Source organism: Botryllus schlosseri, chromosome 7 (genome assembly GCF_051294905.1).
Source record: "Botryllus schlosseri isolate E-star chromosome 7, Bs_hap1, whole genome shotgun sequence".
NCBI classification, from domain to species: domain Eukaryota; kingdom Metazoa; phylum Chordata; class Ascidiacea; order Stolidobranchia; family Styelidae; genus Botryllus; species Botryllus schlosseri.
In genome coordinates this window covers 11,599,290-11,615,174 of record NC_137242.1, presented here as the reverse complement: position 1 = coordinate 11,615,174, position 15,885 = coordinate 11,599,290, and the positions used below count along the sequence as shown (strand labels likewise).

General features: G+C 39.5%; 1 protein-coding gene across 2 annotated transcripts; it reads left to right on the top strand.

Moving 5' to 3' along the window:
- The first annotated feature begins 7,193 nt into the window (after positions 1–7,193).
- On the top strand, positions 7,194–11,795 carry LOC145442305 (alpha-tocopherol transfer protein-like). Of its 2 annotated transcripts, XM_080320198.1 has the most exons (8): positions 7,194–7,321; positions 7,383–7,561; positions 8,757–8,853; positions 8,921–9,026; positions 9,134–9,225; positions 10,470–10,568; positions 10,733–10,843; positions 11,540–11,795. In XM_080320198.1, exons 2-8 carry the CDS (start codon positions 7,383–7,385, stop codon positions 11,696–11,698), a joined length of 843 nt encoding a protein of 280 aa, XP_080176324.1. In that variant the 5' UTR covers positions 7,194–7,321; the 3' UTR covers positions 11,699–11,795. The 2 variants fall into 2 exon arrangements, with proteins under 2 accessions (XP_080176324.1, XP_080176323.1); XM_080320197.1 differs by having other exon boundaries at positions 7,298–7,561.
- The last annotated feature ends 4,090 nt before the right edge of the window (positions 11,796–15,885 follow it).

Here is a 15,885-nt window from a genome sequence, read left to right as displayed (position 1 = left end):
AAAAAATATCAAATTGACCGGTGTAGTTGTCAGTTTTCAAAACGAAAATGGTATTGGTACTCAGGTAAATGATAGTTTTCCAAACGAAAAGGGTTTGTTGCCTGGGGAGAAAAGGGTTTGTTGCTCAGTGAAAATGGTTTGTTGCTCGGGGAAAAAATATATTTCCAAGTGAAAAAGGTTTGTTGATCGGGGAAAAAATATATTCCCAAGTGAAAAAGGTTTGTTACCCAGAGAAAAAATATATTTCCAAGTGAAAAAAGGTTTGTTACCAAGAGAAAAAATATATTTCCAAGTGAAAAAGGTTTGTTATCCAGGGCAAAAATATATTTCCAAGTGAAAAGGGGTTTGTTGTTGAGGGAAAACATATATTTCCAAGTGAAAATGGTTTTGTTACTCGGGTAACGCTAAACTCCCAAGGGAAAATGGTAATTGTACACAAGTAACGACTGACCTCCTGGTGAAAATGATATTTTTACTTGGGTAGGTATCGTATGTTCAGTGTCAGTGATGTTGTTAAACGTTGTTGCTTGACGTCGGTATCCCGTTAGTGTATTATTATGAGTGTGAAAAGGATTTACACATCTTGTGCAGAGTATCAGAGTGTTGCGACAGTAAAGATATTTTTCGCGTGACGAACCAAGATCGTTGTTTAAATGTTAATGCATTTCGATTACCGAGTTGCTGTACAATAGAGATGAAGCTACATTAGACCGTGCTGTGTACTTCGATTAAAACCACATGTAAATCTATTCGCACAACTCGATGATGTTGATGTAGTGTTACTAAAATAAATTATTACCTATTTACACAACATCAAAATAACAATTCATGTCGTAGCAGGTTTCTTGAACTCGTGCTTGATGAAAACGATTGGCGACAAGTATGCTTTTGTGTTTGAGTGAAAAATAATTTTTTGGAGTAGTGACAGTTTGTGACCAACGAATGCAAATCGATCATGGTATTACAATATACGCTTTCGTCAACATAACGACTTGGTGCAGGAGAAACACTTTAACGTTTTTCAATAACCAGAATCTTGAAACATGTTGCTTGTGTGATTTACAGCTGGTGCACAAAGGTTAGCGACGTTTTTTTAATATAGTTCCACTTTCTAGTTGTTTTGATGTGAGGCTCGGTGCTTCTCGTTAGTAAAGTAAATTGTTTTGTGCGTTAGATTTGTGGTAAGTAAGTCGAATACATACTCTTTTGTCGAAGTAACTGTAATACTGCAATTTCATTGGTAGGTCTCTGAAGCAGTCACCGTGGTTTTAATTTTGAAAGATGTCGCGATGTCGGTATAATGTTTTCTAAAAGTCAAACTCTGACGGATATCATGGCTATGTAGGACTTACGATAAACATTATACTTATACAACTTTGTTACAAGAACTATGATATTTCTGTAAGTGCTATAGTCGTTTGTTGGATTATTTGAATATTTAGATACGTAACCATTCGTATGAAAAAGTTCTTGTGACATCAGAACAGTTTGTAGAGTCAAACCATAACCATTCAGTTTCGTAGTGTGAGGATATCGAGTAAAGTCGATTACTTTGTGTGATGTAAATATCCTTCGTACTTTTGTAAGAGTTGTGAGGATGATCATTCGTATCCTACGAAGTAGCTAGTTGATACTACAAAATATTGAATGATCGCTAACACACTGAGTTCATAACCCAAGATAGTGAAAATTGTGTACTCTTAGACTAACATAATTCGTATCCAGCAAAACGATAGACACCAAAGGTTCGATGGAGTTTAAATCTAGATTGTATTAAGCGAAGTGATGAGTATCTCCAGTAATAAAGTCGAAACGACCAAAACAAATTTCTGTGTCTTGTAAATAACTATTTGGTATGATATTACTTGAGTGTGTGACAATTCGTATCCGTCGAGGTTGAATGTTTAGCCATATCGAAATGAATCCAGATCACATGAAGTATACATTAATCACAATAGAATCGACGAGAATGTTAACCACGTAGAGTGTGTTTGTTTAAAAGTTATCTCCAATACGGTTACTTCGATCGGTATTGATTCCATGTCATACAAAAGCATGTAACCTTTGTACAGTTTCGTAGTACGGGAATATCGAGTGAAGTTGATTATTTTTGTGTGACGAAAATATCTTGTATTGATATTGGACACTGGTTTCGTTACCCAAGTGAGTGAAAATTGTTCTTGGCTGGACAGATATGATTAGTATTTAGAAAAAACGACTCACACCAATTAAGCGACGCTGTTTCCTATCCAATGACTGAGTGAAATTTCTCAGGGGTTTGATTTACCGAGTTAATTGTCGGCGATTCAATCACATACAAGTATATGGTCTTTTAGTGACCGATTATTGTGACGACATTTACTTTGACGAATGGCAATGGAAAAATGTCCAATTTCTCTGATCGTGTGCGCTGCACAAATAGTTCTAGTATGTAATCAGTGAACGTCATGTAAATTGACAACGACTCTCAGTAGTTTGGTTAGATGATGGAGGTTCAAATCGATATCGCTACTACGAACAGCAATACAAACACATTTTTGTAGATTTCAGTGTAGCGCACATTTCGATTTTATTAATGCTGAGAGGTTTCTGTATTACTCAAGTATAGTTGAATAGGTGGTGCCTAGCAAACATATTCCAATTTACTTTTGTAATGATCAAAGTGAGTGTGAAATGATGCGAACGGATTAAGCATTAATCAAATGGTGGTATGTCAATTCACCTAGTGTGATATCTTGACACCAGGTAATGCGCGAAAGTGTTTCAATTCTCACCGACAATAAAGTATTGCCCCGGTTATTGTTCAACAAAGGAAATTGTTGTTTCATCTTTAGTCTTGTTTAATGCAGACATTTGTAAAATATTTCCTGATATCCACAATACTCTGCGTGGTTTGTACCAAGGCTGAATAATTTTCCAATCGAGAACATTTTAGACACACATAGTTTACAGCTCAATATGTTAATAACAATGGTACTGAAAAGTTTGTTGCTGTCACAATAATCTTTACCACAACGCCGGGTCTAATTAACGCAAATAATTTAATAGTCAAGTCATGATCAACTATTACATATGTCAAATCAATGTGTCAATCCTTATGTTTATATCATGATAATTTTCAATATAACACCTGCGTTCGATTGTAAGAAATGAATTCTCAACATGTTGGGCAGACTTTCAAATCTCGCATACTCAAACATATTATGTTAATCTCAAGTCGCGGGCACCGAGAAGTAATTACTTTTATCTTACAAAATATACCGCATAGTAATTTCTTTGTCTTACAGAATAGTAACGACTTTTCAAGTTGAATAAAAAAGACGTGTAGGGATATGAATACAACCAGGCTTGTTATGGATTTTAGGTTTTAGTGCTTGTATGGATTCGTGTATGTTTGGCTGTTTTTCATATTGATACTGTTGAGTTGGTCGGTTAACGGATTTACTTGACAATGTTTTCGTGGTTGATTCTTTGAATATGGTAAGATGGTCAGATGTCGAGACGTAATACTATTTCCGTGAACTCAATTACAACAAAACATAACCAGCATTCAAATAATCCGTAAGCTACAAGTGGATTTAAAACTTGATGCTGTTTTGTGGTTAACTCAAGTCAGTGGTCATATTTGTGTTGATTTCAGGAATGATCATGACGAGTTGGTCGGGTAAATTAGTGGTAGTAACTATGACCGTACAGAGTTGCTGACATTCAAACATCTTTTACGCTGTAATATACGTATTTTATTGTGATAAATTATTTCTCAGTTATTGTTCAGACATTCAAATCTCGTATACTCAAAATATAATATGTTTGTGTCAAGTCATTTATGTGTCGATTAGTAAATAGCTTACTTTGTCTTCAGAATAGTAACGACCTTTACAATTGAATAAAAAAGACCGATCATATGAATACAACCAGAATGAATTAATTCAAATTTGTGAGTTGCAGTGGTATAATCAAGTAAGTGAAAACTAGATTTTGAACACTTGTTAATGTTGTAAATAATTCTTTTGAGTATGGTAAGATGTTAAAAATGTCGCTTTGACAAACGAAAAGTCGGATCGCGAATAGAGTTGCAATGTTCCATTACTTGTTTCGAATCAATGTGCGTATAATATCAATATGGGACTGTGGGAAAGTTGATAGCCATGTTTGTCAATCCTATTTCAATTCACACTACGCCAAAGTCAAAATATTCGGTTTTGGATTATCTCAATTTACCTAGTACATCCCGCGAATGGATTCCGACCCATGCTATAACTAGATCGCTATGTCTGATGCATTATCCCGTCAGCGACGTAGGGTTTACAATTATTTCACACCTTTTCGAATAAGCGTCAACTTCGCAAAGGATTAGGGTGGGATCAGAAATAAGTGAGAATTTGTCGGTATTCGAATCATCGTCTGTGACGGCTCTGTTATTCGTTACTTATTAAATCTTACGAGTGAAATCAAGCTCTGTCCCAAACTGCTTACGAAAATTTCACCGCGTGAGTGATCGATATGCCTGTAACATCAAGTCGCGTATGTCTGAGACATTATCTTGTCAGCGATCGCAGGGTTTGCAAACTATTTCACACCTATTTGGAGTGTTAATATGTGAACGCGGTTATTGTTGGTATTGGAATCGCCGTCTACGCCGGCTCCGTGGTAAACTAATTACCAAGCGACTGATTCCTAGATTTAGCAAACTATTTCACACCCTTTTTGGTGAAAGTACGACATACCGCTAGCATTCTATCAACGAAAGTACGAATCATCGCCGCGCCCATAAGAATAACGATATATCGAAGTCGCATTCACCGCAAACGTTGGGATTAACTCGAATCGGTCATATTTAATAATTTGTAATATACACAATAACTAAGAATCAATCACGTGACTATTTACTATTCCTGATACTTCTTCAACACAGCGCGAGAGTTGACTATACCCGAAAGGGCGAATCACGGCCGCACCCATAAGAACACATGGCGAGTCACCAGAGATCGCGTAAGAATACATGACAGACAGGTCATCGCCGCGGTCTATATCCACAACGTTAGTTCACTACCAAACAAGCCATGGCAGGTCATCGCCGCAGCCTATACCCACAACGTTAGTTCACTACCAAACATTCCATGGCAGGTCATCGCCGCAGCCTATACCCACAACGTTAGTTCACTACCAAACATTTCATGGCAGGTCATCGCCGCAGTCTATACCGAAAGGGTGGGGTCACCAACACGAGTTTTCAAGGTATATCATCGCCGCAGCCTATACCTGAAAGGGTGGTGTCATCACCGCACCCATAAGAAACAATGGCAGGTCACCACCACAAGGGGGGTCTAAAAGGGTGGGGTCATCACCCCGGGTTTTGAGGCAGGTCACCACCCCGCCCATAAGCCACCATTGCAGGTCACGAGCGATCTACTATACTACTCGTGGGTCCGATCCCCGGTCGGGTCAGACCAAAGACCTGATTAGTAACACTGGTATCCATGACTTCCCTGCTTAGCGCTCATGCATTACTGGGATAGCATGGAGAGCTGGTGCATGACTTATAAAGCCGTAAAGGCTATATCTGCACTTCCTTGTCCTGCGGCATATGCACATCATGCACTCATGGCATGCATATGCACAGATCGTGTGTATGTGTATCATGAGTCGGTGTATATGCCGCAAAAACAATAAGGACAAAAATAAACTACGTCCTTATCACATACCACAATTAGGGGTTCTAGGTATTGCAGCCGAACACAGCATAAAGGACACAAACAACGACAATGCAGCCTATGGAAGTAGCTATCACATACCACAATTTAACGTAGCTATGGATGGAAAATACATAACAGCTACATAAGTAAGGGAATGTATTGGCTCTGCACTGCGTATTGGTCGTCGCTACTATGCAATTCCTACAAGAATGTTGTATTCCGAAATCGATAGCGCGTTTCACTGCGCTTCGATTGTCCAATTGTTAGCGAATAGTGCATGAGGCAAATTCGTTTGTGCCTCACCTGGCCATTGTTTCTCTGCGATGGCATTGTCTGTAATAAAGCCGAATATCACCTTCATCGGTGATTTTGAGGGGGTTCTGGTGCTCTGACACTGTTAATATTTGAATTTTCGGAATCGGTGTGACGATAGCAATTGATTGATACCAGTTATTATGAATTCCGAGTTATTTATGATGAATTGCATTGTCGCAGGTGAGGCACGACCCGCCCGTGCCTCACCTGTGCCTCACCTATCCGTTCGCGCTGTATTTTTGAATAATAATTATGTAAATTGATGATGTTGGGTGAAAAATATTTTCAAATTTAAATATTTATGAACATCAATGTAAAACACCAATAATCATCGACTCATCAAGGGTTTTCACAATATTCACTTGCTCACCCCGACATCAGGCGAGGCACTGCCTCACCTGCCTCATTGGACCGCACGTCACTGCTTGGCTCCCCTGACCCCACGTCACTGATGTAACGCACCTTACATTAGGTATACACTGCTGTAGTGACCATGTTTGGCTCCACTTACGCATGTGATCATGGGTTCTCGCATTTAAAAGGAGCATCACTGCGAAGCTACGTTCTCGTAACGCAAGGTTCGCACGCTCGAATAAGGTTATACCAGCATGATTACTGATTAGTACGAGTTTTTTCAGAGAAAGTGAGGCGCAACACGATCAATCACCTGTAGTGAGCTTGTATAAGTGCTACGATGACGTCACAACTTTTCAATTGTGACGTAACAGTTGATTGACATGTATGGCTCTTTGGGAGTTGAAATGGAAAAAATTGGGCAAAAATGGCTCTTCGGACGGAAAAGGTTCCCGACCACTGAACGCGATCGTGAACGGTGCGCATCCTGTTGGTTCTATAGCCTTTATCCGTCCCTTACATAGACTACCCCCAGAACACCTGTAATGACATTATTATTAAGATAAGTGATTAGGAATATGTGAACATATATTACGAGGGCTAGCCTACTTAGTAGATGTAGATAGAGTTTATTGAAACCATTTAATGCTAACGCATCGAAGAGATGGCAAATAGCGATATGATAAGCTTACGAGGGTCGCATGTGCTTTGTGCTGGGTCGAAACTGAATAATTGGTGATCTGAGGACTTCCACGTTTCATATATTTCAACACACCGTCAGTCACGTTGCTACACTCCCTCAAAGAATTTCTCGAATACGGAAATTAGTATGCTTGTTATATTTACAGGTGCAATAGCAGAAGTATACTCTAATGTGGACCATAGTTATTGATCATGAGTAGGCTATGCTAGTCTTATATCGACATCGACAGTAATATATATGCCGCGATCTTCAGGTTTGTTAATTGGGAATTGAAAGTTGTAGGTATAATATATATCCTACTGTCTCGATATAAGATGTCAGAGCGTTATAAGTGCACCCTTTCTGCGGAAGCTTTGAAGAAGGCCGTTACTGAATTGAACGAACCCGAGGATAACGCAGTAAGGCTAGCAGCGATTGATAGATTGCGCAAACGATTCCAGGATGAAGCGAAAAGTATGAAATTGATCCGATCGGACGACTCGTTCCTTATCAGGTAATTAACTTACTCATCATGTGTGAGCCCATTGCCAAATCTCAATCGGTATTCCAACGCTGTGATGATTATCGAGAGTAGGCTTTGTAAAAAATCAACAATAGGCTACAACAGATCTTGCTTCCGAAACTCGCGATCAAGGACCTGTGGATCAAGAAGGGAATAAATTGTGAAAAAATAGTACTTCAGGTGTCCTAAGTCGACCCGTTCTCTCTTGATTGTATCACATAGATGACATCGTCATCATCATTATTGTATAAAATTATCATAAAATCAATACATCACAAGAATGCGATATGATGAAAAGATAGGAGGGTGCCGAAGCGACTTGGAGTAGCCTTTTAATCAGACCGCCATGCACCTTGACCTGCAGCATATAAATAAGATGGATAAAAGAAAGGATAACATAAAAGTAAGCGACAAAATGAATGCTGGACGTTTCGGTAGGCGAGGTCGATATGTCAGGTCGTGGTCCGGTAATCTTGAGGGATGACTAGTGTTGATTCAGTACTGGCCGGCTAGATGCTGTTCCACACTACAGGTCCGGCATACTTGATAGTAGGTATGGTGTGAACATCTGAAAGGTTCAGGTTCGTGGGAACGCGAATCTGTTTGAAAGGTTTAGTGTGAAGTGTAAACGCGAACGTGAACCTATGACGTCACGTGATATCATGTTGCTAATTCCAATCCTACATTTCAGTGAAGTGATATATTAATGTGCATAGTACACGATGCCAATAGCGACGACTTAAGTACATGCTAACTTATTAAACATCACCGAATGTATCAACTGGAGCAATCCCATTAAGTCAATATCTTCCGTCGCTTCGCCAACAATTTCGACGAGAACTTGCAAGGTTTAGGCTAGGCCGGACAATATATTCGCCTGACTATTGCTACCTTGATATTGAGCAGATTGTAAAACTGGTTTCTATGCCTGCTTCTGATATTATACCATGAACAGGTTATACAGTAGCCAACACCTCAAAATCCAAACGCAGGGATTTGGTTTTTATGACACCACAAACATATCAAATCAAGATGGATCTCGTACACCTGCTTGATTTTTTACATTGGCATGCAGTCTTTATATCAATTGATTGATTGGCTGAAAAAGTATCATTCGCTGACTAACTATATGTAGTGTATCTCATACTTGACGAATAAATAATACTGAAACTCATTCTTTGCAAAGATTTCTCCGTGTCCGCAAATACGACAAGGACAGGGCTTTCAAGACTTTGAAAAATTATCATACTCGGAGAGAGGAATCTCGGGAGATATTCGATTTAGTAAGAATCCCTACCTAGAATTTTTGTATGTTTGATATATACAAATAACGAATGAGCCTCTTTCCAGGTTGACAATCCAAAGTCCATAGAAAATTTCATCCGTTCCGGCGCGGTATCAGCACTCCGCGAAGGAAGGGCGAAAGACGGAACATTTGTGGTGTTGGCAAGGATGGGTGAGTGTTCCAACTGTGGCTTGACTATTACTCTCATTCTGGTTTAATTATGAACAAGTTAGGCGCATGAGATACCATGTGTCACCAGTAACTATTCGACGTTTTAGGCCATGGTTACCAGGACAGTGGTGACTTCGTGAAGTTCGCTGCTCTACTCGTGCTCACGATGGAAAAGTTGCTTGAAAATGAAGAAGCTCAGGTGAGAAACGCTATTCTACTTCCTATAGCTAGACTCTTCCCGACGATATATGCCTATCGCTTATCTCTTGAACAGATTCAGAATACCCTCAACAAATTTTGTGCGGTGCAGTTACCCGTAGATAGAAGTTGTCCAATTGCAGTTTGAAATTATTACCGGACAAGTATGCGTGGACGCTTGTGTTGTCGTAAAACAACGGGATCTAACTAGACTGAGGTTCATTGTTGCAATGACGAATATGCTGCGTCAAGAGATGATTTGCGATCACCAGTTTTTCGAATTCTGTGGCTAAGTTTCATGAAATAGGCGGTCGCGTCTTGAAAATCCACGCCGTCTATTTGATATGAACGAGTGCCAAAAATACATTTACACTGAGAAGGCGTTGTCGAATAATAATTACGCGCAACGCACCGGCGACACCATTGGGTATGATCGAAACATATATGACATCAAAATTGAGAAATAGAGTTTTTTTGGTGAACATAAAACATCCAACATAGTCATATCTATCTTCCAGCTCATCTTGAAGTTATTCTGGAATAGTGGTTATGCATATCACAGGAAAAAATGGATTTTCGTGAACAATTTTTTTCCGAAACCACACTAAAACATCCCTATACAGCAGAATGTTTGCATCAATAGGCTATTGACAATTTGGCAATTATAATGAGATTGCACAGTGGAATATTTCATCTCAGACGAGACCATTCTGTTCATGCGAGTAGTGAAGTTTGAGTATTTACAAAGAGACACTGTCTCGTGATTTCTCCAATTTAAGAAAAGTACAAATTAAGTTATCAGCTATTTTGAAAATTTGGAGGTTTCGAGGACCCATGAAAATGCTTCGCGGACCCCCCGTTCGAGAACCACTGAATTTTGCTACTCAATCTTCTTTAAGAGTTGTAGAAGCAAAAATTGTACATTTTCTATATTTATTTTTGGATTTCGTATATATCAGGAATATTTCGATTTTGAAAATGTCGCTGGAGTATGACGGACGAAACTCTGCGCTGCCCTGTCCGAATCTACTTCTTCAAACTACTTTCTCAACCATTTTTCAAGTTTACTACTTCTTTACTTCTAATAGTATTTATTTATATCTAAGGACGCTCGACATCAAAATTTTACAAACGTGTTATCTTGCCTGAATTAAGAGCTCGCATAAAGATCTGAAACAAAACTGTGCCTCTTCATATTATTAGACCTGAACCCGTGCCTGAGAAGTAACACAATGTTATGTACAGGTCTACGGAGTAACGGGTATCAACGACGTTTCCGAACTTGCAATTTCTTACGTTCCGTTTATGGCCACTTACTCGCGGACAATGTCGCATATTATGCAGGTAAAACTCGCAATATAAATTACAATTTTTTGTCCCATATCGCTGAGTGCATGACAAGTGAAATGCATGACATCCGAATTAATTCACGAATCTGATAGATACGGTATTGCAAATATTCCCAGTTTACGCTGAGACATCATCGGTATTGTGTTATGTTTGAATAGGAAGCGATGCCAGTAAGACTGAAGGCCCTGCATTTGGTTAACGAGTCGGGCATAATCGATTTCATATACTCCATCTTGACCAAGTTTATGAACGAAAAGATGAAAAACCGGGTAAGCAGCGCAAATAAACTGCATGTGTATTCGCATTTATTGCGATCTACATAGACACCAGCGGTTTTCAGTGAATATTATCATTCATATCAGAAGTGACCGTGTAATGGTTTCGCATTTAAACCATCCAACTATAGTTATTATCGTTGATATCTGCCTAATCCACTTTTCAAGCTCGGGGAATTAGCGATATAGAAAGACGGAACGGCCGGGTCCGAGTATCGGAAGGTGCAGAATTTTTAATAGGAAAATTGTTTGTCAAATTTGAGGAAGATTGGCAATTTCAAAGTGGCAACATGATTATATCATGTTTGCATTTTGAATTGATTTTAATGTTTGAAGTTCCACTGGTTCGTCAGATATATTTCACATTTTACAGGTCCGCAAGTAAAAGTGTTGAGAACCACTGAGGTAGCGTCTCTCAAGTTTCGGTTGAGACGTTGTTACTTCATCATCTCACATCACCTCACAATATATCCGTTAGGTAGCATCGTATAGCATGAATGCTGGACCTCTTGCAAATCAGAATATTGGCTAGTCACTCGTGATGTGGGTTGAGAACGTAAGCCTCGTTTCCTTAATTCTACGAACGTCGACATCATTACCGTCGTAAACTATGATTATGCGACTCATTTGATTTTATTTTTATAAGCGTGTCGCGCCGTTATCTTTGACGTATTCATGTTGACTTTACAGCTTGTGATGCACGGAACGGAATGCAAGAAATTGCACGACAAAGTGCAACTGAAATATTTGCCGTTTTACCTGGGCGGCTCCGGGCCCGACGTAAACGGAGATTGGTGGGCTCAGCAGCTTATCACGACAGTCGGAGCAGGAGAGGACACGGCGCTCTAAACGATTAAATCGATCGTGTTGGTTTAATAACATCGATCTTTGGTTCATTAGTATTTCGTTTATTAACAGCTTCGTACTAATAACATCCTCAAGCCAATATGCAATCTATTAAATATAGTGAATGTTGAACAATGAACAATAGATAGATAAAGGGACATTCATGTGATAATGCAAGTCATGACACCAGTAAACACAATAGATATGTGTCAGAAATTGAAACAGCAGAACCTACGGCGTATGCCTATAACAGACCATTTGAAACAGTGGTTCTTAACCCTTTTTTTCCTCCAGCGCCCCTTTTAAAAATTGCCTGGGTCTGGTACCTCCTATTTTAAGGACTGTAGTAAAAAACAATGAGCAAATGGTCGAAGTCCGGTTTCGGGTTAGGACCTTAGGACTTCGCTATTAGATCACTGGACTAATTAGGGATATAATTGGATGTGCTATTTTTGGGATCAAATCCAGGCTGTTTAACGATCATCGTGTAACGCCTACGGGCTCAAACGCTCAAAGCATTTGGTTCGAGATCGATGTACACATCCCGAATTCTTCTCTGCGATAGGCAATACGGGAAAGATAATTGTATTGTATTGGGTTTTGTTTTGTTGCTTTGTGTGACTATAGTAAATCAACTGGGAATGTGGTAGAGATTTGTTCACATTAAATTTAGTACAGCACCAAACTATTAACTTTAACATGAATGGGTAAAAACACTAAACCGTATCATCCTTTATGATACGATGAAGAAATAGTCTGACGATTCAATTTGTAGCTCCCAAATACAAGTATATTTAGGTAACCAATTTGACCAAAAAGCTTCAAAACATATTTATTGTACAAAGGGCATCGCTCTCGAAAGTTGTACAGGAGCCTACAGTGCCTTTTCGATTTCGACACGCCGTGTGCGGCAGGATATAATACCTAGTTCAAAACAATTTGTGGAAAATAACCCGAGCTATAAGTATAAGTATCAGTTTAATAATGTTTTCATCATTTCAAAACGCCACGAAACTGCGATACAATGAAAAGTGTCGAAACGACTTGGAGTATAACTAGCGTGACGGTAGTTGGAGACAAGGTTAAGAACCACTGATTGAAACGGTTTGCGTTTAGTGAATATACAGAGTGCGATATCCAGGTATATACCGTTTTCACCAACATGTCTGCGATACATCAAACTCGAAAGCTTTCGGTCTGCTCCATAGTGCTTTCTCTGGCTGTGACCTCCATGGATTTTATGGTCTACTAGCACTACATTTTGTGTTAGTGATGTTACTTTCTCATTCAAGTGGATTTGCCCAGGTACAAGAAACATGTCTTGACAGTTGACACAAACTGAAAAAGACCTTGGATTTGTGATCTCCCATTGAAAACCTTCGCTAATGCGATCATCTCTTGTCAGGCGGAATGCTGGTTCAAACGTTCAATTGCGCTGAATGTTACCTGCTATTATCAATTGTTGGGATCATGGCCTACAAAAAACACGGCCTCACCACAAATTTTTGACGTGAAAATTAGGAGGCCTAAACAGTGTATTTTCCGTCCCTTCCCAGCTGTGTACTTGACTGTTCAGAAAATGCCATATTGCAATAATCCTTCCTGTCACTGACACTCTGCTAACAGACCGAGGCAGAATGCTTGTAAAAATAGTCTTTTTCAGGAAAAAAGGAAAAATTATATATATTGCATGACGAGATGCACATTGAACTTCATAAGTATGGTGCAAATAACTGAAAAATGATATCAACAAAATCTGTTATGTAGAAATTTGCAAGTACACACATTGGACTGCAAATGGCATAGTGCATATAATTGAAAATATTAGCAACGAGATTTACATAACCAATGCAAATTAATAGCAACAAAATTTGCATGTTTGCAAAGCTCTCTAATTTGAGATTCAGGAAAAAAATTTGTCGAGAAATTATTTTACAATTATTTCTTTTGTCTCTGCCTCTGTCCAGAGGCAAAGACAAGAGTTTTCTCTGAGGAAGGAATTTACTAATTTCTGCTTATTGTTGCAAAAAAGACCCACTTGCAATGCAGGAATAGTCACCCGTAACTGAAATATTCATCCTATCCATCTTCAATTGAATCAGCCGCGAAGGATAAAGTTACAGCTAGTGCAGTCTATAAAACTTTGTAGATCCTTAACAATGAAGGCAGCAACAAAATATACAACTGCGGCACATTCTAATGTCAGTATCCTTTGAAAATGCAATACTCTTTACAGCAGGGGTGGCCAGCCTGCGGCCGTGGACACGTAATTTAATTAGTATGTGTTGGCGGCCCTCGACAATGCAATTTGAAATTAACGAATTGACTCCCGATTTCTGGAAAGATTCAATGTGACTTCATTTTTCGATTTTAATGTAGTAGCGCCCGTTGCAATTCAGAGCCCCATAATACAGATGCGAACAGCAGAGGAAAATGATGCGCCTCATATGGAAATACCAACTCGGAATCGTGTGCTCCTCACTATACCGATAATCCTGATTGGAGGCCAAGAAATAACAGCATGTAACAAAGTGACTTCTAACAATTGCCCACCCGAAGATGCTTCATAATTTATAACTTGGCCTAAATTTTCGAAAACACCCCCTGCATCAACTCTATACCGGTGAATCTGATCACATGGGCTGAGAAAGGGTAAATGTTTGATAGTAATACGTAAAACTACTAATATTACTGACGAAATTCAAAAGGAAATCTGAAAAAAAATTCGCGCTTCGCTCAACCATAACAGTCCCGTGACATTACCAGTGACCACTCGAGATTTCGGTGCGTATAGTAAGCCTATATCATAAATAGATTAGTCCGGAGTTCACCGGATATGGACAATTGGACATGTACACTTTAACATAGGTAGGATATTGGGCGTCCAGCTCGTTCATTACGACTATGCTCTGGAATGCGGCCGTAGGCTACATGAGTAGTCGAAATGCGGCCGTCAATGGCAAAAAGGTTGGTCACCCCTGCCCTACAGTTGGACTGCAAACAGCCCGCCAATAAACAGAGCATAAGATTAATCATTCAGATCAATCAGGACATATTGTCAGAGAAGATGGTATGACCAAGAGCCTTGTTAGTATCTCAGATCATGCAGCTCCTTTCAAATATCCAGTTTAGGATTCAGGTCATCAAGAGTCCATACCAGTGGTTCCCAACTTTTTCGACTCATCGCTCCCTTATCAAGCTCGGCACAAATTTTCGACACCCCCCATATTTACGGATCCGAAAAACGGAGCATATCAACGGGATTTGAGTCGATTTCGTATCAGCGATTGGTATATGGTACACCGACAGTTGTAGCAAAATAGGCATGTGATTCAAAATCTTCGTTCACTCCACATTTTCAGCCATACAAACAATGAAAGCTATTAGTAGAAGAATTGGCAAACTTCGATTTGCTGGTACCGCCATTTCTCCAAACTCAAAGACCAGGAAATAAATTGGAATGGTATACAATTTAGTTATAGTAGATGTCCGTTAGGTAAAGATTAGATGTCAAATGAAGCGCCCTCCTTTTAAAAGAATACCACTCGTATGCTTTGTTGTAAATATTCCACCGCTCGCGTCTGATGCATTAAACCCAGTTTCGTATCGTTTTCAAGATTTGAATTGACAGTAGTGGAAGGGGGCTAGCAAACTCTGGACTTGGCAGCGCGCTGCAAATGTCTTCGTATGGCAATGAGTTCCTGCATTTGCTACTGATGGTCGGGCGGTATCTTACAGGAGGCAATGCCTATTCGTCTAAAAAGCGTGAATATGGTTAACGAGCGTTAGTGTTAAATATCATCTACGCTGCGGTGGGCTGGTTTCTTACGGATAAAATGAAAAAACGGGTAGATCTAATGCCGCGTATCTTTCAAACTGCAATTCGAATGGTCATGTAAAATGTATTTGTTTCTATCTCATTCCCAACGGGGACAGTTCCATGGTAGTTAACTTTGGGGGTCCTCCACATCTACTTATTGTGATATCGCGGGCGACCGTCTTTAGAAGGGAAAGGTATTGGTTGCGCTCTGCTTGGTACTGTAATTACTTCTGCTACATCACGTCAATTTCGCTTGTGGTTAGGCGAGTAAACAAACAATACACAAATCATTTGCGGTACCATAATTAGTTCTGTAATTGCTTCTGTACGTTCTCATCTGTACATTGTGCAAAAACTGCTTGAGAACGTC